The 26,177-nt window shown below is 34.0% G+C and overlaps 1 protein-coding gene across 3 annotated transcripts in view; it reads right to left on the reverse strand.

The window, feature by feature from the left end:
* TNKS (tankyrase) overlaps window positions 1-26,177 on the reverse strand; it is a 170,317-nt gene that overhangs the window by 75,251 nt on the left and 68,889 nt on the right. For all 3 annotated transcript variants that reach the window (XR_007133998.1, XR_007133999.1, XM_047772555.1), the window contains exons 4-5: window positions 17,254-17,290; window positions 16,416-16,491 (exon numbers count right to left, since the gene is read on the reverse strand). Coding sequence is in view for 1 of the 3 variants with exons in the window: in XM_047772555.1 (XP_047628511.1) it covers window positions 16,416-16,491; window positions 17,254-17,290 (113 nt within the window). In the remaining 2 variants the exon portion in view is untranslated. The remainder of the gene's footprint in view (window positions 1-16,415; window positions 16,492-17,253; window positions 17,291-26,177) is intronic.

The following is a 26,177-nucleotide window of genomic DNA, read 5'->3' on the forward strand; positions in this document are numbered from 1 at the left end:
TCAAAGTTTTCTTCTTGGACTCAGGCCATAAGAAAAAATAAACTTATGCATAGCTAAAACAGTAACAATTGACAATTCTGTTACAAAACTGTGGACACAACTTTAACAGAAGTACAGGCAGCACAATATAAGGAAATGAGTAAAGGCTTTTAAGCCTTGCGTTTTCATTCTTCCTTTGCAAAATTTACAAGGTACATGGCTTTGGACTAATCTTAATGTCCCTGAGCCGTGGTTTCCAATATCTGTAGAATGAGAATTTTAATTTCTACCATGCAAGACTATTTTGCAGATTAAAGATAACTACACAGAGCATCTAATACAGTAAAAGCTCAACAAATGGTGGTTATTGCTTATTATCACCTTATTAAGTATCTTACACCCTTAGAAGTTATTTCCTACTGGCCATTTACCAGTTCTCATCTTACTTTACTTATCAGCATTATTTGACATAGCTGATTATGTCTTCCTTCTTGAAATGTTTCTCTCCTTGGCATTTAGTAAACCTTTTCTGGATGCTCCTCACTTTCTTGACATCGGAGAACTCCAGGACTGTGTCCTTAGACCTCTTTCTTCATTACCTTTATTCATTCCTTTGGTGATCTCATGAAGTGTTGTGGCTTTAAACAACAATCATCTACTGACAACTCCTCAATTACATCTCCAGCTCAGTTGTCTTTGCTGAACTCCAAACTCTCATAAATGTAACTTCTTGTTTTTTTTTTTTTTTTTTCCTGGCCATGGCTGTGTGAGTTCCTGGGCCAGGGATTGAACCCATGCTGTAGCAGCAACCCAAGCTGCACTGTAGTGACAACTCAGATCCTTAACCCACTGCACCACGAATTCCTGTAACTTCCTAGTTGACATCAACATATGGATATACAGGAGACATCACATTCCCATCATGTCCAGACCACCACAATAAAGTGAATATTGTAATAAAATGAGTCACAAATTTTTTGGTTCCCAGTGCATATGAAAGTTATGTTTACTCTATACTATAGTCTATTAAGAGTATAATAGTGTTATGTCTAAGATTAAAAAATATTTTATTGCTAAAAACATGCTAACTATCATCTGAGCCTTCAGTGAGTCACAGTAGTAACATCAAAGATCACTGATCACAGGCTTGGTTCTTTCCTAGGGAATGCATCAAATTTGAATGATCACATAACAAATATTATGACAACAAAAAAGTTTGAAATATTGTGAGAATTCCTAAAATGTGATACAAAAATACAAAGTAAGTAAATGCTGTTGGGAAAATGTCTCCGACAGACTTATTTGATGCAGAACTGCCACAAACCTTCCATTTGTTAAAAATGCAATACCTGCAAAGTACAATGAAGTGAAGCACATAAAATGAGGTATGCCTGTAGAAAGTTCAAGGCTTTCCCCTAAACAAAATTTAAAAGTGAGATTCCAAAATATGATACTCCAAATAAATATCTCCTTTCCTTTTGTTCTGTCTTTGAACAATACTTCTGCAATAAAAGTAATAAAAAGATTGCCAAAGACTGGTCCTAAAATTATTTGCCACAATCTTACTAAAACACTTGTCACAAAATAATATAAAGTATCTGTCTGCTATAATCCACTGTGCTCTCACTGAGAATGAATTAAGATAAATCTCAATTTTATGTTTTAAGGCTTAACATAGCACCTCATATACAGTAGGATATTAAAAAAATAACAGTCAGAGTTCCCATCATGGCACAGCAGAACTGAATCCTACTAGGAACCATGAGGTTGCGAGTTCAATCCCTGGCCTCGCTCAGTGGCTTAAGGATCTGGTGTTGCAGTGAGCTGTGGTATAGGTCACAGATGCGGCACAGGCCGGCAGCTGCAGCTACGATTGGACCCCTAGCCTGAGAACCTCCATTTGCTGCAGGTGGAGCCCTAAAAAAGCAAAAAAAAAAAAAAAGAAAGAAAGTTATTGTTAGTTTTTGATTTACATTAATAAAAGACAACAAAGGATAGGAATCCTATCCAGCCTGGTGAATTTGGCTTTGAAATTGTGTTAAAGATTTACACTGCATTTCAACACAGTACTGTGTGGTGTTTGATGCATTCCCTAGGAAAGAACAAAACCACAGCTGGGAAGCCATGATATATAAGTCATCAGAGAGCAGCAGTGTAACTTCATGATGTGTAGTGTATTTTGGATTTCTTTAAGATTTCCATTTTGACCTAGATCAAGCCCTCTGGGGGTTTTGATTTTTGATTGATTGGGTAACCAATTCATCCTGGTTTGCCTGAGACATTCCTGGTCTCAAGAAACACGCTCATCCCAGGCAAACTGAGATGGCTGATCATCTTACGATAGCCAGATTTAATGCTGAATGAGCTTCCTGGTTTCTGGAGTTGTCCCAAATCAGAAAACAGTGTGTGTGTGCCCACCAGCAAGGGTATACATGCATTCAGAGTAAGGCAAGACTTACTACTTTACTAAATCAGAAGAATCATAAAACTTTATGAGCTGTTCAACTCTTTCAGTGTTCATTTGAACAATCATGTGCTCATCACCCAGATTCGACAATCATTAGTTATTAAGACTTCGTTACACTGGCTTCTGCCATCTCTTTTATTTTCCCCACTGAAGTATTCTGGAGCAAATTCAAGACACGATAATATTTCACCCCCACATTCTTCTGTAGGTTCCTCTAAAAATTATGGGCATTTTCTTTTTAAAAAATGTTATTATTACATCTAACAAAATAGTGGGAAATCCTTTTATCATCTAATGCCCATGTCAACATTCAGAGGCCCAATCAATCAACATTCAGAGGCCCTATCTCAAAAACTTTTTAAAGTTGGTTTGCGGGATGTTTGGAAAAACACATTTGGTTATTGGACCTTTACACCTCCCTAAATCTACAATAGTCTTCATCCCTCCTTTCTTTCTTCCCTCCTTTCTCCTTTTTTTATAATACTGACTTACTGAAGAAACACTGTTAATTGTTCCTTTTCCTATTTGATTATTTAACTTGTGACGGTATCTTCTGTATTTCATGTAACTTCTAACTCCTTCAAATGAAACATTTAAGGCAAGAGTATTTCATACATATCATAGAGTATTTATCACATCAGGTGACATAGTCTGGATATTCGACTTTTTTTCAGTGTACATCAGTTTTGCAAGTACAAACTACCTCTCTGAACAACTCATGAATCCTAGACATCATCTTTGTAATGTTCTTACCGTCCTGCTATCTTTTTACAAAATATATATATAAACAAATACAAAATCATTACACTTAAAAATTCCAATACTTATTTCCACTTTTGGGGACATACAAAAATATGCTTTTTCAGATCCGGTTTTAAAAATGAGGTACTAAATATGTATTTTCTCAGTTTTAATTGGTTTAAATTATCAATTACTTTACATTTACTCACCATTCCCTCCCCAATGGAATTCCTTTTTAAATTATAAAAATAATATATCTCGGAGTTCCTGTCATGGCACAGTGGTTAACGAATCCAACTAGGAACCATGAGGTTGCGGGTTCAATCCCTGGCCTTGCTCAGTGGGTTGAGGATCCGACGCTGCCATGAGCTGTGGTATAGGTTGCAGACGCGCCTCAGATCCCACATTGCTGTGGCTCTAGCGTAGGCCGGTGGCTACAGCTCCGATTCGACCCCTAGCCTGGGAACCTCCATATGCCCTAGAAAAGGCAAGAAGACAAAAAAAAATTATATATATATGTTATAATTATATATATATGTTATATATATGTTATAATTATATATATATGTTATATATAATTATATATGTTATATATATGTTATATATAATTATATATGTTATATATATATAATTATATATATAAAGTAAAATTTATATATATATAAAATATATATATATATATATAAAAAATATATATATATATATAAAGTAAAATGTTCTGTTTCTCTCTCTAGCCCAACAAACCCCCTTCCCAAAGGTAGTCACTATTTATATTTGTGCAAGTATCATTTGAGATGCTTTTCTATGCAATATGAAGGTATTTTTGTTTTTCTGAGTTCTTTTTGCTGCTGTTTCTGTCATACAAATGGATCATATATTCTTTTGCAATTTGCTCAAATATTAGTAATATAGGTCTATCTTAGTCTTTGTATAGTATTTCCATTGTGTAGCTGTACCATAATTATTTAACCATTACCTCATAAATCAACATTTATAAATGTTCCAGGAGTTCCCGTCATGGCTCAGCAGAAACAAATCTGATTAGTATCCATGAGGACACAGGTTTGATTCCTGGCCTCATTCAGTGGGTTAAGGATCTGGCATTGCTATGGCTGTGGTGTAGGCCAGCAGCTATAGCTCCAATTCTACCCCTAGCCTGGGAACCTCCATATGCTGTGGTTGCAGCCCTAAAAAAAAAAAAAAAAATATATATATATATATATATATATATACACCATCTCTGCTCTGCCTATCTTAACCAAACACATCTCGTTCAAACTGATCATTTGGTTAAGAGAGATCAGTGTTCCCCATCTATAAATAAAATACCATATCAGCCTTTAATACAAAATTCCCAGGAAGATATAACAACTGCATAATCAGAGCTTATTAAATTTCTTTCAGGCACAGAGACATGATTAATCTTCTTGCTAGGTATAACTAAGAAGTTCTTTGAGACACTGATACTTAAATCAGAATCAAACCAAATTAAAAGCTGGAGAATCAATATGGGCATGAGTTCATGGAAATAAGTATATCTCATCACTGATGCCTGTCTTTTGAAGGGATATTTTAAGTAGTACCACAATGAAGATTAGACAGTGTCTTTGTAGTTTCTCAACTCTTGGGCTATTATGAAAAGAATTTAAAAGAGAAACTATCCAGAGAATGAAAACTGATGAACCAAAGTAGGAATAAAATTTAAAAAAGATATTTTATTCACATCTTTCCCCAAAACTCTATCTCCTTTAACTTGTCTCTTCTACAGATTACACATTACTAGATCCTCTGATGATAATGTTTTCTTTCCATTAAGAGTCTTTTTCTCTAGCCCTGAGCCTTTTGGTCAACAGTTCTTTCAAGTACAGTGCCTGGAGCTAAACACACCTAATAACAGATATGGTCCCATCACAGTGAACTACATCAGGACTATTACTTTTCATGAGTAGACATGCTACTCCTATAACCTAAGAGTGTTTAAAGTATTAATGTCTTTAAGTCACAAACTCTGTAATGGGAGGGAGACAGTTAGAAATAGTACTGGCTTCCTTTCCTTACAGTGTTATCTTTTGGCTAAAATGAAACAGAAGATATAAAAACATTTAGAAAATACAAAATATTTTCTTGAAACAATAGCTAAAATCTACTGGGTACTTTTATGTACCAAGGTGTATTATGTGTACTAACTTGTTTACTTTACCTAACCATTACCTAGAGCTAGAAACTATTACCATCTCCATATAGCAAACGAAGAAGTTGAGAAACAGGGGTAAATATAGCAAGAGCAGAGTCAGAGATCAAATGCAGGTTAAGTCTGACTTCAGAACCTGCATTCTGCTTTCCTTCCTTTCTTTTGGCTGGGCACTCTGGTTCAGGATAAGATGTTCCAAAATGGTCTAGTATGGGTGAGTGGCAGCTGGCGTTACTCTTGGTGGGCAGGGATTGCTTTGGTAGTTCTCACTTAGCGCCCAGATCAAATCCTATCAATACCAAGAATGTGATCATACTATTGGATGAGTACCCCAGAAATGAAGCAATTCTCTCCTTTTTTTTAAGTGGAAATATAGCTGATTTATATCATTGTTAGTTTTGGGCATATAGCAAAGTAGTTCATATATATCCTTTTTCAGATTCCTATTAGTACCAGATATTGAATATAGTACCATCTTACACAATAGGTCCTTGTTGTTTATATATTTTATATACAGTAGTGTGTATCTGTTAATCCCAAATTACTAATTTATCCCCCTCTCCTTTCTCCTTTGGTAGCCATAAGTTTGTTTTCTATGTCTGTAAGCCTATTTCTGTTTCATAAATAAGCATATTTGTATCATTTAAAAAAGAGTCTACATATATGTAATATCATGATATTTATCTTTCTCTGACTTACTTCACTTAGTATGATAATCTCTAGGTTCATCTATGGAGTTAGTTTGCTTCCATGTCTTGTCTATTGTAAAACAGTGCTGCCATGAATACTGTGGTGCACGTGTCTTTTTCAATTACAGTTTTGTTAAGATATATGCCCAGGAGTAGAGTTGCTGGATCATATGGTAACTCTAGTTTTAGTTTTTTAAGGAACCTCCATTCTGTCCTCCATAGTGGCTGCATCAATTTATATTCCCACCAATAGAACAGGAGGCTTCCAGAGTAATGCAGGGCTTCTTAACAAAAGAAGTTATATTAAATAATATGTATTGGAGGATGAGGGAGAATAATAGTATATTGAAGCTGGAGAGGAGTTCCTGTCGTAGCTCAGTGGTTGGCAAACCTGACTAGTATCCATGAGGATGCGGGTTCGATCCCTGGCCTCTCTCAGTGGGTTAAGGATCTGGTATTGCCATGAGCTGTGGTGTAGGCTGCAGACGCGGTTGGATCCTGCATTGTTGTGGCTATGGCTGTGGCTAGCAGCTACAACTCTGACTGGACCCCTAGCCTGGGAACCTCCATGTGCCATAGGTGTGGCCCTGAAGAGCCAAAAAAAAAAAAAAAAAAGGAAAAGAAAAGAAAGAAAGAAAGAAATTGGAGAAGATAATTTATCTGTCTCTTTCCTAGTGCTGGATTTTTCTATGTATCTCCAACAGTCAATTGGTCTCTTCTTGAACTAAATCCTTCCAATTGGTTTAAATTCTTTTTCCAGAATGATTCTTGATTACCTTCCTGGCCACCTTCTGGCTGGTCAATATTCCTCCTTAAAGTGTGAAATCCTAAGTCTGGCACTAAATCCAGACATGGTCAGGACCAAACCAAGCAGAGCCAGATGACAGCCAGTCAGAGTTATCAGAGTGAAGCTTCCAACAATGCACTGGGAGGTTGGACTAGTTGTCATTTAAGTCCTCTTCCAAATTAAGTTCTATGAAGTAGAATAATGATTGATATTTTATAGTCTCAGAGGATTTTTCCAAACTAACACATGTGGTCCTCTTTATCAAGAAACCTACAGCCTTTGAAACTTTGTAGAATTTATGAAATATCTCATAAAACTAAGTTTCTGTATTTCAATTGCCTTATATAGTAAAACCTAGTTTTTAAAATGAGGCTATAAAGGACTATCTTTATTTTAAGTGTTATGTATGGGGAAGAGAAGGACAGGGGAAAGGAAATGAACAGACAAGAAAAAGCAGGAAATCCATAGGGTAATCTTTGTGAGAGTAAAGCTCTGAATGCCAACTTAATTAAATTTTAGCTTAACATTATGATTGTGGAAACTCCAAGGGGATTCTTCAACAGCCTAGAAATTTGTGTTTCTCTTTTCCAGTCCCAGAATCAGCAGAAGAATTGAAATGTATGCATGGAAATGAGTTTCTAGCATCCTCTCATAGGGTTTGTATGGGAGGAAAAAGAAAGGATGCTTAGTACTTTCAGAAGGCACAACATTAATTTTGCATTGTTTAATGAGAAACAGCTGGCAGACTTTATGGAAATCAGGTTTCTTGGTCTGACAGTAACCTGATGTTTTATACTTTTAAAAAGAAAAGTTTTCACGCTACCCAAAGCTCACATGAATTCCTTTTTATAATTAATATTTACAATATTAGGTTTCCAAATCTAAACACCGAAGATTCTAACATTCAATAGACAGATGTTTTTTTCTAAAAACAGGAAACAAGTACACTGATTGTCATTTGAAGATTATTTATGGGGAAATCATTCCATCTTAGATCATTGGATAGTCATTTTACCGTGTAAATTGGGAGAATGAGAAATTCCTTTAGCTGATTTTAATGTGCATAAGAGCTCTGGGACTTGAGAGACATGCTGTCACCTCAGAGTTCCTTCAGTGACCAAGCTCTGTTGTTTCTGAGTTTGCACATGTGAATTCAGCACCCAAAGGCGGCTGGGAGCGGAGATCTCTGGCTCCATTCTCTGCCTAAGCCTCCTTACCCAATTCTAACAGGTATTATTTCCCTCTTGGAAACCAGGAAACTACTTTTATGGGCATTTTCATGGTATTCAGAGTAGGCTATCATCATGTTACCATTAAAAAATTAAAGCATCTGTACAAAAGGAAAATAAATATATGAAGTATTTTATATTTAGTCTATTTCCAAGTTTACTAATTTGATGACCCAAATATGCATTTCAAATAATTATGCACGGTATTTAGAGTGTTTTGTAAGCTTTACTACTGATGCCATTCTCAGCAGAGGAAAGACATTTTATTATTATTCACTGAAAAAAGCCTTCTTTTATGAAGAGTATTATGAAGATTCTCCATACTTACGGAATATGCATTGGAGTTGGGGGGGGGGTAGGGAAATAGACTTCCTGAGCAATTACTGTAATTCTTAAAAAAAAAAAAAGAAAGACAAAGAAAAAAAAGTAGCATACAAAAATAACCAGGTGAATATTTGTGCTGCCCTTCACATGCTGAACCCCTAAACCCCCATGTGACGGGATCTGGAGACAGCACTTTCAGGAGGTAGGGCTTTTGGGTTAGATAAAGTAATGAGGGTGGAGCCAGCATGATGGGATTAGTGCCCTTATAAAGAAGAGCAGCCAAGAGCTCTCTCTCAGCAAGGAGGCAGCCCTCCAGAAGCCAGAAAGAGAGCTCCTCCTCAGAGACTAACCAAACCTGCACCTTGATCTTAGATTTCTCAGCCTCCAGAACTGTGAGAAATAAATCTGCTGTTTAAGCCACTCAGACAACAATCTGGCAGCTTGAGCTAACTGAGACACTGGGTGACTGGTACACAATGAAGGAAGTAATTGTTTATATTGTTTTCATATTATAGCCAAACAACTGTTTCTAATATGCCAATTCAAAGCTACAGATAATTTCAAAGTTTTTAAATCCATAATGAACTCTCCATTTTTTGCAGCTCTTTATCAGGCCAGAAGAGTTTCTGAAATCAGACTTCTTTTTGTATCTAAGCAAGCCTTTTCATACACTAATGGTCACCCTTTACTAAAAGGATTTAAGAACCCTTTGCAGAATACTCTACTGTCAAATGATACTAACTAAAGAATTTAAACCAAAGAGATCATAGCCAAATCATAATCATTATAGGGTTATTAAAAATATCTTTATCATGTAATAACTGATAAATAACTATATGTAAATAATACCACTCACAACTCAACTGAAGAACTATGATGTCAACAATAGCACTGAAGTGACCTTGTGTGTTTCTTCCTGATCTCCTTTTCCCTTGTCACTCTGCCAAATTGACATTTTTCAAGCTACTGCTGTAACTGTAATCTATTCTATCCTATAAAGTTTGGGGAGGCAGAAGAAGCACTTTCAACTTAGATTCTTATAATTTTAAAAGGATATTCTGAAGTGTCACTTTTATAATTTGGCTTCTAAATAAAATTCTAATACTGAATCACACTCATAGCAAAGTGACTTAGTACTTACTATTTTTAAAAATTCTTCAACTAGTTTTAATATTGAAAACTGCTAGAAACTTGGGCTTTTTGGACATGAATATAGGAGAAACCAAAGTTCAGAGAAGAATGGTTAAGCAGAACTAAACTGAGTTCCTAAGTTTTACTCCTGCTTTTTAACAGGTCCCTTTCTACTAAAAATTCTTTTCTCAAAGAGAAACAGAGCATAGTTGGCATGCGTACTAATTACCCTCACCAGTAGAAACTTCATGCTTGACAAAAGAGAGACTGTTTTGGGAGAAGTGATTCCCTAATGAAAAATAATAAAAGATATTTTCAAGCCCTTTTTGTTGCAAAATGAACATACATTCACATAAAGACTTTATACAATATATCCCAACATAAGTAGGCAAGGAAACTTGCTCTAAGGGATTTCTGCATTATAGTAAGAAATGCACTGCACAGCAAGATGTACTTTAAAGAAGTGATCTGATTAGATATATAATTAAACTTACAGTACTTGAAGAGTTCTCTAATGCAGACTTACTGCATTTTGATCTTATAATCCCAAGTAACATCTGAACTATGAGCCAGAAAAGTTGGAAATTAAAAAATGGTATGACCTTTTATCTACCAAGATTTGGCAAGAACAGAGGAGGATTATAAAGGTCATTAAAGGCCACAGGGAACCATGAATGTGTCCTCAGGTAATGCCAACACTTTCTTAAAGGGGAAAAAGGCTGTATATAAACTTATTCCAGATACTAGGAGTTTTATCTAGTGTGACTTTACAGACCCTTACATAATCTAATTCTGTATTACTGGTAATTACTACTAACTCTGATGAAAAATAACAAAATATATAATAATCTTAATATGTTAGCGTTGAAAGATAAATTGGAGCTTGTGTGGCTCAAACCCATCAATTTTTAGGCTAAAAGACTGAGAACTGAGAGATGTAATAAAACTTGTTGCAATCATATAGCTAGTAATACTTTAATTTAAAATTTGGTCTTATAGCTTCAACTTCCTGCTTTTTCCTACGACACCATGACCCAAAAAGACGTGCATGATGCTTGTTGTATTCTGTGGGGGAAAAAAAAAAAAAACCCTTAAATTGTAAGATAGAAATACAAAATAATTGAACATATCAAGAGAAATAAATGAACATATCAAGAGAAATAAATATGTTTGGTGATTGATTTTAAAATCTATACTTATTCTGCCAAGCAGCTACAAAAGAACCATTTTCAGTAATCTATCTGAGAAAAGAAGCACTCTTTCTCATCCAATAGATAATATGCACTGAGTTATATTTCCTTATAGTAAAGGTATTGTAGTCAGCAATTACCAAATAACAAACCACCCCCAAAATGGTAGGTTACCTGGGTGGCTCTTCTGCTTTATGTGGTATGAGCAAGGTGTTAGGATGGTTGGAATACCTGGAGGCTGGAATACGAGCTCAGCTGAGGCTAAATTCTAGGACACATGGAGAGTTAGCCATGTAGAGCCTTAACTAAGCTTAGATGGGTCTTTAGCTAGAGGCCTCAGCTCTTTTCACATAAACTTATCCACATGGCTGCTTGTGCTTCCTCATAGAATGGCAGCTGGGTTCTAAGAAAGAGTATTGTATTGCAAGAGCAAGAAACTGGCAACTAACAGGCCAATTCCAGGGGCCAGTCCTATACCTGGCATAGGCATAGCATCACTTCTATTTTATTTTATTCATCAAAGTGGTGCCAGGCTTAGTTCAGACAAAAGCACAAATAATGAGAGACTCATTTCATGGAAGGGTCTTCAAAGTAACAATATGAGGATTTTGTTAAAATCATGTTCCAGTATGATATTTACAGCAGACTTACATTGAAGGAGGGAGCTGTTCACCAAGAATACTGAATTAGAATATGACAGATTCATGTAACCCTAAACTTTAAGTATAAATACAAAAAACATTGTGCTAATTCAATATATTCTTTGTGCCTCACTGGTTGTGCTTTATGGAATTCAAATGAATACTGTGGCGTTATTTTTTAGCTAGATAATAAGTCGTAGTAAATATATTCTTTAAAATGATATATGTATCTCAAGCACACATTTCTGAATTTATAAGCTGTACAAATAGAGAAATTTATTTATTAAATGTGATGTTGGGTGGGGAGTGGGGGAAAGACCAAGTTATAAGATAATTAATTCAATTTTATGCTTTGTAGATTACCCGGTAACCTACATTTTATCCAAATGCCACCTGGGACTGAGCTTGGATAATAAAGACAATTTAAGTGGGGAAGTGGGAAATGTTGAAGTACTCAAAAGTATGTATGTGTCCATTCTAAATATGTTCAAAAGCTTCAAAGACTTTATCAAAAGAATGGGGATCTAATTTACTGAGGTTCTACTATGCGCTATGTTAATCACATTATTTTGTCTAATCCTTTCACATGCCTTGTGGAATGGGTATCATTATCCCCATCTAGTAAAGTATACAGTGAAACTGTAGAGCTATAGTTACACACTTAGAAAGTGGAAGAGCAGAGAACAGAATCCATCTCTTTGGCCACAAAGTCTATTTACTCTTTCAACTGTATCACACAGTTTTTTTATGGTAACTTAAAGCAATGGTACTAAATTCTACTTTATTTCTGATTGATCTCTATTAAAAAATAGTTTTAAAACCCTTTACTTTTCTCAATTTCCAGAGTCTTAGTCATTATTAACTGTTTTATGGAAGCAAACATTTACACAGTAAAAATCTGCTATTTAAAGAAATCCTTCAAGTTAATCTTTCTGAATTTAAATCATACTTCTTCAATTGCCTTTCATCTAAATTTGTGGTATCTTACAGAAGAGCATACATATCTAAATACTAATGCTATAAAAATAAAAGAGCCAGAAAAAAGATCTCACTCTAAATGTATACTCTATAACTATCACAGCAAAAGGAATCATACATTTTTTAGGCATTAGCATCAATGCCCTGGATAATGTCTTAAGCATTCTATAAATCTTGAGCTCCTTGTGAACCAATACCGTTAAACACTAGCTACCTCCCATGACATTTAGCATTCACTTGATATGTATTGAGGGTTGACTGAACGAACAAAAGGGGCAGAAAAAAACCACCCAAAATTATATCAAATGCTTTATGTTTGAGGTATATTCGAATATTTATTCTCATTCATTGTGAAAAGGCATCCTCATGAAAATTAACACTGAAAAACAAGAGACTGCCACCACCTTAAATTTACATATCAAACAAGACCAGAATATCTAGATAATTGCTAATAAAACATCTGATCATGATAGACAGAAAATGCTGTAAAGGGAAATTAAAGGACAAATAATTTATGTTTGGAAATATAGGAATAGGAATTAAGGATAGGAAACGATCTGTTTTAAGGACATGATTATACACCTGCAATTCAAAATAAGAAAGTGTAGAATTCTATGCTTAATCATAAGTGGACAGGAGATAGAAGAATAATAAATTATATCTATGGCCCTATGTTTCTAAAGTGGCCATCATCAGAAGGTGCATATAACTGCATGAAAGAAACATTTTTTTAATGTTTTTATGTTTCAAAAAGAAACATTTTGAACATTACAATTTTTTTTACTTTTGCTATTTAGGGAAAACTACAACAACAACTGGAAATTTCTAGAGTAGCCAAGCTCTGCTTTGATTTACATGGAAAATAAAAACATAATATAACAAGATAAATTACTTAAAACCTTATTGGTAATTCACAATTTTTGGAATTCTACAGGTTAGGAAAACAAATGTCTGTGGGAAATAAAAATTTTAACCACTCAGATATTACCTAATTAGATAATCACCAAGTCATAGTATAGAATTAAGAGACTATTTAAAATTCACAGTCATTGTATAATCCCACGTATCACTTTAAAAAGGAATACTTAAGTCTAAAACTCCCACATATATCTAGGCAATTTCTCCACTTACTAGTTAATATATAAGGTACATTTCTTTTTTAAAAACATTACAAAATAAGCATTTCCATGTGCTTTTAAAATTTACAAACCAGGAATCATAGTAAAAACAGAGACAGGCAAAGATTCAGTTAAACATTATCATAGTCATTTTAAAACCCTCTAAAAATGAACTTGATTCTACACTGTGTTCTAAAATGCAAATTCAAGAAATAAAACTTTATATACTTGACTAATTTATATATATAAGGCATCTATATCCTCTTGTTAATATATAGTCTGACTTCCTAATTCTATATAAACACATGCAAGTGGCCTGGAAAAAAACTAAATATATAAAACAGACTTAAAATTTAGCAGCTAAGTTACTTACACAGTCTCTTGAGATTATTAGCAAGAAAACAAAAGAGACTGTCGTAACTAAGGGATCTTATCCCAATCTCCATCAGTAGCCTGTATATATCTGTATATATACCACTTCAAGGGTTTTACTGTAACTGGTACATTGAATAAGAATTGTTCTGTGCCATAAACAAGGGCAATATCTAATATGAACATTATTCAATTTTAATTATGAAATTTTATTTGCATTTTACATACTGATAAAAAATTTTGAATATTTTTTTGTTATATGCATAGCACCCAAATCTAATAAATGCTTAAGTCTAATTTTCTTTTCCTATCTAATTTGAGAAAATTGATAATCTAAAAAAGCACAGGAGTACATTTTGGAAAATTATTACATTATTTACATGTTATGAAACCTTCAGCATAATAATATTTGAGACATGTTCTTAAAAATGTTCTATACATTAAAATATATAATTCTCCCTTGTGGTATAATAACTCAAAAATAAATTAATAAAATAATACTAGTAATAATATATAACAAGAGAAAATATCTGATTCCCCATTCATATACTTCTGAGTAAATTTTCTAAATGACAAAGCGTATAGATGATTTTTTTCACTCATAGGATAAAATTATGTTCATCAGGGAGCATATTTGTAGTCTAAGCTTCTGCTAAATGCAAAGTGCCAGGCATGGTCTAGTACAAAAGAGAACTAATAGATGAGTAGAAGAAAAAGATATGTATGAAAAACTACAATTCAGGAACTCTGTGGTAAATGCTATAGAGTAATACAGAAAAGGAGCCACAGGAATTTGAATGTATTCATTTCAGCTACAGGAATAAGGGAAGTGTAACCTCCTTTGGGAGGAAGGAAAAATAAAGAAGTTCTATACATTTGTGTAGGGACTGAGGCAGGGGGAAGAGGTAATTTGCTAATTATCAGTGTTCATGCTCCTTAATTAGTATGATTTACTGAGTGAGAAATGGGGCTGTCAAGGTACAAGGGGAAGGATAGGAGAATGAGGCTGGGATGGAAACTGACTGCTGTTATAGTAATCTCATGTAAATTTTGTAATACTAAAATGGCTATGGAAAACTGAAGGAGGCTGAGCTCTTAAAGAGCTCTGTCTAAAGATACAGCGGCACTTTAAGATATAGCTGCACTTATACAGAAGAAGGCCTTTTCCTGCATAGTGATAAAAGTCACCTTTATCTACTGGGAGGATCAAAACAAAATCTAGAACTTAAAGTAACTCAGCAAAGTTAAAATTCCCGAAGCAACTTCAAAATTGAAGGAAAAATAAGCAGCTATTATTTTAAAACATCTCCCCAGAGTCATGAATAGTACTGAGTAAATCTTTGCTAATTTATAACTTGACATTACATTTAACTTTTCACAAAAGTAGAAGTTTCTCTGCAAATTATCCAGAGAAACTAAAGATTCATTAGGCTATGTGAAATAATATAAAAGCTACCTTCAATAACAAACATATATTCTGAAGGATTCAATTCCTTGCCACTATTACATGGATTTTATTAGAATTGGAAAAAAGTGTGAGGGCAGTCAAGAAAAACTTGCAGTCATAGAAAAATGATTTTTAAAAAGCAAAACAGTTCATTATTCCTAAGGGGCACCATTCATCCTGGTATTTTCTGTAGCATATTTTTGATAAATAATTCCAAAGGAATTAATTCTTTAAATACTAGGCACAAGATGATTTTCTTCAATACCTGCATAACTTTAAAAATATTTTAGGTTTTAAAAATATAAAAACCACCTTTTAATATTAACAAATTAACTGTTCTTTTTTAAAAGACTTCATAGTACAAAGTGCTGTTTTACAGTACATATTAGGTAAGTCACTGCAAAAGTTTGCAGTCAAATACCAAAGGCTGTAAAGGATTACATATTCAGTATATATTTAGCAAGAATATGAAGCAGATAATGAAGATACCAACCACACATTTTATACATTATCTTACATTTATGACAATTGTATAATACAGAATATTTTTCCCTGCTTTAATCTATTTTCTTTCAATATACAATGATAAAAATACAGCCAATAACAATAAAAATAAACAAAAAAGCAGGGCTGTTATTCAAACCTAAAAAAATCATTAGCAGTTTCTCAGCTTTAAATGGAAAAAGTATTGGTTATCTAGCACACAAATCTTCCTTTGCCAAAAAAAAAAAAAGCAAGCATATATCCTAACCAAAAAAAAAAAAAGGGTAATTAGGATGTAAACAAATATTTCTAGTGTCTATTATCATACACAGAAAATAATATATATCTTTTAATTTTAATCATTGAAAAGGCTGCAGTTCCATTTAACAAACAACTTTCAGTGTCTGACATTTAACAGAAAAGGCTTAAGATCCATGTTTCACCAGCTCTATGAATATGTCACAACTGCCAATAACAGATACAGTAACATTTCATTTTACAGTGGAAAGATGCCAGTAAAATACAGCCATATATATGTGTGTGTATATACACACACACACACACACATATATATGCCAACTTCAAAAATTTTAACTATAAAACAAAAAGAAATCACTGAAGGGGAGTGTTATATTTTAAATGACTTACCTTTCTTCCATCACTTGCATGGCAATTCACATTTAGAGGAGTCAGTAAAGCCATTAGTTTTTCTTCATTACCACTCCTACAAAAAGATAGTAAGTCAATTCCTCTAGAATTATAGCATTTCTTATGAACATTAATGGATATTTTTCATAAGACAGTGGAAAATAATATGGGCTTGCTTTGATTTCTTTTATATGGTTCTGAATGAATATTTTCCTATATTCAATTCCATCAATGTATTCCTAATTAATTCCTGTTAACCATTATATACTGGTACATCTTGGATAAGGTAGCTTCCTACATTTTTATTTATTTTATTTACTGCATAAAGTCATCTTCTTAATTGCAAACAAACTTTAGTCTGATAAGTGATCTAAAACACTGGAGTTAAAAATACATACAAAATACTGTAAAAAGCTAATCAATTAAATTATAAATGACCAAGAACAAAAGAAAATGGATGAGAATTTTAACATTTATTTTATATCCCTAATTCAAGCTTGGCTAGAAAAATTTCTAGAGAAACATTAATATATAGGTATTTAAATACTCCAAGAATATCATCCGAAAAGCTGGGCAACTAGGGTTTGCAGGTACCTTAAGAAATGTTCCAAATAAAATTAACCCTACAATCATTAACCATATTGAAAGACAGTCTTATTTAATAAACTAACCATGGAAAAATAAAGTATACAAAGATTTAGTATAAGGACTTATCCACATTATTGCATAAATCCAAGCAAGACAATAACATGTTATAATTTTTATAGTCCTCCACTTGCCCTCCCCCTTTTCTCCCTTAAACGCATTATACTCACTTAAAATGAATGGAATCACTTACCTAGCAGCTTCTAGGAGTTCGTCTTTCTTGTATTCACCTAGATGATTGCAAAATATCATGCTGTTAGCATTTGGCAGAAGACAGATTAAGAAATGCAGTAGGCAGCAAATAGAGAATTAAATAGAGAAGAACAGAAAAGGAGAGTCCACACCCCGCTGGGTGATGGAGCCGTGACGTTAGCCAGCTTGTGAAGGCAGCATCACCAGTGCCTTGGAGACGGGCAGCAAATTGACGCAGCTTCTTGTCCAATCCTCAGATGAAATAGCTTTCTTCAGACGACCAATGAATGCTAAATCTCGTGTCCAGAAACACATTCCCTCTGATAACAGCATGCCAGTTGAAGACAATGTCCCCTCCCCCCTTTTTCTATTCAGGCTGTCACAGTATACTTGTGAAGCATAATACATTCTGAGACAAAAGCAAAATAATGTGGCTCTTTAAAGGTACAAATTACTAGTCTTCAAAAACCCTCAGTTTTATTTGTAATGACATGGAAAGTTTTCTGTTTTTTTTTTTTTTTAAACCCACTAATTACCATTCCTAAGCTTGATAGCAGTAGAAAAAAAAAAAATCAGGATCATGAAGCCTTTGCCTCGATAGGGTAGGTCTGTAGACTAGAAATACGTGAACTACGTACCAAATGCTAAGAACCCCTTGGAGGCAGTGCTCTAAAAACCAAAACAGTGAATACATTCTTAAACGACAATGATATTCTAACATGCTGCAATCTTAACACTTTATACGATTTCAATATCAAATTTTAACAAACCATAAATCTTCAAAATATTTTTAAAAAGGAGACTGGAGTCTCTGAGAATGAGCAGATATCCAACTATTAAGATGTAGATAATTTTTTCCATTCTATTTTTTTTAATATATCACAGACTGAAAATAGGAATATAATTTAAAATATTTAATACAAATTTCTTACAGCATTCAAGACCAAACAACAAGTTTTTACAAGCACAACTGAAGGACAAGGAATTCTAATCATATAGTGTTTGTTCACTGAATAAATAAAAAGAACAGCCAGGACTATGATTCAGCTGTAACATGCTGACTCAGTTTGCATAACAGTAAAGAAATAATTATACAAAATGTCTAAGCAAATAATTATGCGAAAGCATTGTTAAGTATACACATAAGAACTAAAATTTTAGATTAAAATTCTATTAAGAAATAAACTTAAATTACTTTAAAAATCTTATCATTTGTAAATATGAATTTCTTGGCATTTTGTTTCTATTTTGCTATAGAATGCAGAATACTGATGCAAATATTTTAAAGGATATATCAGGACCATCAAGCACATGTTTAAAATTCTTAAACTCTTCATTAGCAAATATTTTTTTAATTTAAACTTTTGTCTTGATTCTTGGATTAAGATTTTATTAAAATTTAGAAGCTGTAAACAGTAATTTTCAAATAAGGACAATGCTGCTAAATATCTGTTCTCTCCTAAAAGAATTCTATACAGCAATAAAGTCACAAGTTCAACAATATACATGGATAAACTAGTATGAATGATTCATGGTAAGAGTTGGTCTTTCCAATTTCCCATATATTGTATTCTAAATTCTTTAACTGATTGACAGTTTAAGTTTACATTATTATAATCCCCTACCCAGTAGAGTTCTTGTCTTCTCAAAGCCAAAGACCTACCTTTATTAAACATTTTAGGTGGCAATATGGAAGTGAGTGAGTCAATTTAAGAAGCTCCACCTGAGGAAACTGGTATGACCTATACCCTCAAATGCCTTAAGAATCATGGGCAAAAGTAAGTGGAATTATGAATTATCTACAAAATTATTCATTAAGTCAGTAAACATTTATTTGATAGGCCTATAGGCCATATTTAAAACCAGAAGACACTATCATCTCTGAACTTAAGGAATATCTGTCTATTAAACAAGACAAAGAAGTAAACAAAGTAAAATGGGAAATGAATTCTATGGAATGCTATAAAGAGTTGAAAGGTTAGTCTAAATAGGATTAATAAGAGACAGGCTAACTGCAGTTCAAGGAAGGGTTCCTGGAAGAGGGAAAATGTGCAGACTTTTTAGAGGAAGAGCAGGTGATCTACTGGCAAGGAAGGCTGGGGTGAAGGAAGCAACCAAAATAAAAAATGAGAGGGGAAATGCTGCTGAGTAAATAAACCTGAAGCAAAGGTTTGCGGGGGAATGGGTAAAGACGAGGCAAGGAAGAAATAGATCACATGAATGGCTTTATTTTGAAAACAATGAGGAAATACTGAAATATTTTAACAAGGAGAATACAAAGTATATTTAAAGATCTGTAAGTTTTGTAATTATTTAAAATATTTCCATATTTTACTCCAGTGAACTTTTTTTGGGAGAAGAAAGTGGTCCAATGGGAAGAAAGAGGAGGTAGAGACAATGAATGTGACATGGTTTATATTTTGGAGTAAGTGTAAATTCCCTGGTATATTAGTAAAATCACAATGAAATTGAGAAGTGAAAGCAGCTACCATTGAAATCTAAGTTACAGTGAATCACGACATCAATAAGCTAGGAAATAAAACTGCAAAGTATTTAGGATCTTCAAAGTTCAAATCAGTCTAGTTACATAAACTTCTCGTCAAGTATAGCTTATTGATGTTTTCTCTAAAGGAAACATTTTTGCAAAAAAAAAAAAAAAAGCTATTCCCTCATGGATAAGCCAAAGCTTTCAAAAGAAAACACATAAATGCACCCAACATTGTCAGACTCAGGTATTACAAATGACTTTCTACTCTTACTGTTAAGACCCTAGTACTTTAATCAGCTTTTCTGCAATACATTCCAACATCCACTATCTGGTGCCCGAGGACCACAATCCATACACAGTCAAAGCTATTTTTCAAATGCTACGTCGCAGGAACAACTAGTATAATGAGTTTAGAGTCCCTCACACACTCTGACAACAAATCTGAGATATTTACTACCTCTAGTTCTGTTTCATTTCAGCTGAGAATCTGAAAATATTCTGGCTGAGACTATGGTGCTCTATAGAACATTTATATTCTTTAACGACACCCATGTATACAGGCAAGCAATAGATCAGCCAGTAAGGAAACTAGGCAATTATAGTCAAGATAATAGTAGCCAGGAATGGAGAAAATAGATGGCTTAAAATATTTTTCTTTGATTAGAATAAAGTAAGTGGGATAAAAGAAAAAAAAAGTCACAGTTTACTTGCCAAACTCTGAACTGTTTTTATTAGTAAACTAAGTATGTGCATGTAAAGATACACACACACTGGGTGCAGGGGACGGGGTGGGGGCAGGGATGTGAGTTAATGTGTTAAAGAGGTTTGTTATTAGAAGTTTAAAAATGAAGGTTAAAAAATAAAGGTTAAAAAAGAAGTTTAAAAATGAAACTCCCTTTGTATTTCTCTGAGGTAGCTGAAAAAACTTCTCTTTCACTTTCTGTGAAGGAAAAATTTTGAATAAAAATGAAGAAATCCTGAATCAATAAATAGAAGTCATAATTAATGAAATCTCAATTTCAACATATTAAGGGGCTTTTGCCCCTTTCTTAAGCAACTGAACAGGATCAAAGAGGACGAAGTTTTCTAAAAATGAGTCATTTGGTTTTGTTGAGATGAAACAGCATGGAAAGATTATGAAAATGGAATTACAAATTCTTGAAGCAATAAAAGACTAAAAAAAGAATTTTGACGTTTTTTTTCTCCACTTTGAAACCACGCATTATACATGCCTATCAGTAACATCTCTTGTTATATGCAGTGAGGGGGGATTTGAAAGTCACCTTACCCCCGTCACCTCAGTCTCCATTTTAGAATGGCTCTCTCTCCTAAGGGATCATCAACATATTCATTTACAGTTAGTGAAACGGACGCCAAGGCAATTAAACGAATTGTCTAAGGTTTCACTGATATTATTCACTATCTGTCAGGCCCTGAACAAGGCTGACATGTGAGCAGAGACTAGCCAAATCTGAGCTTTAGAAGAAGCAATGTAAACAAAGGAGTAACAAAACAATAGCAATAAAACAATTTTTAAAACAATGACAATAGCTAGCTTTAAATAGGTGAACATATTTAGAGTATCATAACTAAATATTTCCAACAAAACTATTTTAAAACGTCAAACCCTCATAAGAGCTTGTAAACACAGGCCAGAGGAAAAAGTATATAAGGTTTACCATTTAGTTTGTTTTAACATTTTGGACCAAGAGAATGAGAAGGAAGAAAATTTATTCTGGATTTATTAAAATGATCAACGCATTTTGCATTTCCCACAGCAATGCATTAATTCCTCATGCTTCAGGTATCTCAAGGGATGCACTATATAAAGACTTCAATCAAGAATCTCAGGTATCAGGTTTAGGGACCCTTATGCTGTTGAGTGCTAAGTGGTACCATGAATTGATAATTCTCATATAAAATATCTTCTCATCAAGGTACCAGCAAATATAAGAGATGAATTGATCCTTGTAGGTAAACTGACGGCTAATATGGGGAATAAAATATTAATTTAGGTGACATAACCCACTGTGTTTTTACTAATAGATTTGAATATTTAGAAACAACTACGTAGTGGTAGAAGGAATTTCACCTGAAGCACCAGTAAATAACCCCAGGAATGATTTGAATTCTCTCTCTGAAATAATTTTCTGAATTATTGAATTCAATTAATTATTCATTGAATTATTACTTCTCTCTCTGAAATCCTTTATGAATATTTTCAGGACAATTGGGGGGAAATTACAAAGTATTAAGCATTCTCAATGCCTTCTTCCTACTCTGAATCCTGTCAATCTTCCTACTCATTCAGATACTGGCTTCCAAGTCCATACCATTAAGCAAAGGCAATCTAAAATCCAAGATCCAAAAAGCTCTAATGATTCATTTGGCAGCAAAACTTGACTCACTGAGGGTACACAGCTATCACATATTTTGTTAAAAATATTAATGTTTGATTGTAGGACACAGCTCCAGACTTCTCTGGAATAAGATGTACCGTGTCTTATTTTATTGATTTACTCACTGAAGTGTAATTAACATATAGTAAAATTCACCCTTTTCAAATGTATGTTTCTGTGAATTCTGACAAACTTATATAGCTGTGTGTCCACAGTCTTAAAATTTGAACATTTCCATCACCCAAACTGTTCCCTCAGGCCCCTGTATAATCAATCTACACCAACCTCATGGCAACCACTAATCCAATTTCTGTCCCCGCAGTTTTACTTTTTACAGAATGTCATATAAATGGAATCACAGAATATGTAGACTTTTGAGTATGGCTTCTTTTACTCAGTATAAATGTTTTCGAGATTCATTCATGTTTTGGACATAGCAGTATTTATTCCTTTGATTGTTAAGTAGTATAAATGAATGCACCTGAATTTGTTTATCCATTTACTAGTTGAAAGACATCTGGGTTGTTTCCAGCTTTTGGTAATTATGAATAAAGCTACTATAAAAATACAGACAGGATTTTGTATGGATCTATGCTTTCATTTCCCTCAGGCAAATGCTTAGGTAAGTGTATGTTTACTTTAAAAGAAACTGCCGGCGTTCCCGTCGTGGTGCAATGGTTAACGAATCCGACTAGGAACCATGAGGTTGCGGGTTCAATCCCTTGCCTTGCTCAGTGGGTTAAGGATCTGGTGTTGCCGTGGGCTGTGGTGTAGGTTGCAGATGCGGCTCGGATCCCGCGTTGCTGTGGCTGTGGCGTAGGCCGGCGGCTACAGCTCCGATTAGACCCCTAATCTGGGGTCCTCCATATGCCGCAGAAGCAGCCCAAGAAATGGCAAAAAGACAAAAAAGACAAAAAAAAAAAAACTGCCAAACAATGTCTTTTTTAAAATTTGAAAAATCCTTAATTCTGGAATATGGACATGTCACCTACTGGAAATGGTGATGGAATGGAATCACCATTTCAAATGGAATATGGACATGTCACCTATTGGAAATGGAATGAAAAAAAAAAAGAAAAAAATTGACTGATGTGAAATGACAGTACTGTTAGAAATCCCAACCTTACAGCTAAATCCCAATCTTGTATCTTGAGGGAGCAATTTACCTAAACTGAACTAATTTTGCACAGCTTTTCATTCTTCATTTATCATGTGTTCTGTCTTTTCTTTTCTTTTTCTTTAAATAAGGAGAATATACGAATTTGAACTCTTCATTCAAGGAACTGTTGTATATGCAGTACCTGCAATCTCAGAGCTATGAGAATATATGAAAGAAGCATATTTTGATTTATAGGAATCATACTGTTATCTGTGAAAAGAAAATTACTTTCCTGCAGTCCTTACTCTTATCAGGATGCTTGGTCCCTCAATGCATCAGTCTACTGAGGACCTAAAGTTTGGTGAGACACCCATTTGTGACTGTCAGACCTCTGCCTTCTTACAACAATTATGAGGAACTAAGGAAACTAAGGGTAACCCAGAAGTACAAGTGACTACTTTTTGAACAATGTAAGAACTATCTTGTCTTCATTGTAATTATTGCGTATGATTGCCTTTTATTTTTTGTATATTTTGTCCTATTTACAAATTCTCTGAAAGATGTAGTAACTTTGCAACTTTGGTCTTTTCAGGAAGCACCAATCATGAATTACTTCTTTAGCTGTAAATGCTTCACTTAATTGTTTCTTTTATTTCCCCCAAATTACCTCTAAATCTCTTTCTTATTCAGGGTTAGAGGTAATTAACTTCAGTAGAGTCTGATTAAAAATAAAAAATTAAAAATTTTATCCCAGGCATAATCTTTCTCATTCAAACTCTCATTCTTTTTTTTAAATGTCATTTATATATTAGTTCTCCTTTGAACAACATCATTTATTTATTCATTTAACATATATTCATTATCTACAGTATGTCAAGCATAATACAGCTGCTACTACTTTATCATGTACTGAATCTTGAACTAGTAGGACAGAAGTGATGGTATTGAGCAAGGAGTGTTAACTACCCCACAGGATATCTCATTCATTCAGCAGGATGCAGTGCACAATTGCTGTTGGTGGAAGTACATCACATGTGCAAACATTACCTGTCAAGTATGTTAAGGAAAAGTGGTTGAGGACCATTTTTAGGAGATAATGGAGCTAAGCATTACATGCTTACAGTGTTTAGAAATTCACCCTGGAGAAGGAAAGAGAGACAGAGGCATTGAGTGTGTATCTATGTTTGTGTTAATAAAAGATGTAGATCAGGGAAGTGATTGTTCCTAACCTTTTGGGGTTCACAAACCACTTTAGGGAGCTAATGAAAGCAGCTGTAGACCCCCTCTTCCTAGGGAGAAAATCTGCATATCTGAAGATAAACTCAAATTTTTGCCTAAAGTTTTAGAGTTTTTACAGAATTGATAGAGACTATGAAGTTACTACTGGTTACAAACCTCTGTTTTTTGTTTTTGATTTTTTTAAAAGTACTTCTTACTTATATTCATTGATTCTAAATATAATCTTAAGGCAGGCTTGGCAAGATAAACTAGTTTGATATTCTTATGTAGTATATGACTCAGAAGAAGACACAGAATAAGTAAATAACTTGCCTAAAATTTTGAAACTATGTAGTGGCATATCTAGGACTGGAATCTATGCCCTTTGATAGTATTTTGAATAATATGGAGTGATTTCATGAAGTAAGTTGTATCTAAGCTTGACCATATATTTTTAGGCAGGTTTTCTTTTTTTGTTTTATATACATATTATTTTTTTTAATTTTACTTTTTTTAAATTTTCCCACTGTACCATATTATTTTTTAAATTAAAGAATAGTTGTTTTACAATTTTGTGCCAATTTCTGCTGTACAGCAAAGTGACCCAGCTGGGCAGGATTTTAACATGCCAAGATGGATCGGAGGGTATATAATTATCAGCAAGAGTAAAGAAGTGCAAGAAAATATAACATGGGGAGTTCCCGTCGTGGCGCAGTGGTTAACGAATCCAACTAGGAACCATGAGGTTGCAGGTTCGGTCCCTGCCCTTGCTCAGTGGGTTAACGATCCGGCGTTGCCGTGAGCTGTGGTGTAGGTTGCAGACGCGGCTCAGATCCCGCGTTGCTGTGGCTCTGGCTAGGCCGGTGGCTATAGCTCCGATTCAACCCCTAGCCTGGGAACCTCCATATGCCGCAGGAGCTGCCCAAGAAATAGCAACAACAACAACAAAAGAGACAAAAGACAAAAAAGAAAGAAAATATAACATGTATTTGGGGAAAGGTGACTGATGTCAAATTTAGAGTATACGTTGGGAAGGTGAAGTGGAATGAGGGCAACGAATAATAATTAAAAAGTAAATTTATGCTGTATTTCCAAAAGATCTTGAATGTTAGGTTGTAGAGTTGAACATGATTCTGTATGGTATAGGAAGAAGTCACTCTTTTCTCTTTTTTTGAACAGGGGAGTCAGCTAATTAAAGCTGAAATTAACCTGGTAGCTCAATGAATTAAGTCTTGGAGACATTGGGGATTGGTTACAGGGCTATTACAGGAGGATGGTAAGAGGAAAAGTACATAAATGGTGGCAGTAAGAATGGAAAAAAATGTCAAGGAGAGAGAAGGCATTGAATGGATCATAATGTAACAGAGCTTAAAATTTGATGTGTTAGCTTTACCATGTTACACAGCTATAAATTAATGGTAAAATTTAAAATATTTATATCTCGATCTTAGATTAATACTTTATCCAATAATCTTTCTGAACACAATCTCAGTAATAAGACTTTGTTAATTCAGCTTGTACTTAACAGATTCCACAGATTTGGATTTAATATATTGAGAAATGCCCATTATGTTAGAATAATCTATTTAAGTACTATAGTGTATTTAATTATTAATTTAGTTGTTAAAACTGAACAGTCTTTGATTCTTGTACAGCCAATTTTAAGACAGACATTGAGGGTTCACAGTTCACCTAAGAGGCATTTCAGACATACTAAAGAA

Source organism: Phacochoerus africanus, chromosome 3, assembly GCF_016906955.1.
Source record: "Phacochoerus africanus isolate WHEZ1 chromosome 3, ROS_Pafr_v1, whole genome shotgun sequence".
Lineage (NCBI taxonomy): Eukaryota > Metazoa > Chordata > Mammalia > Artiodactyla > Suidae > Phacochoerus > Phacochoerus africanus.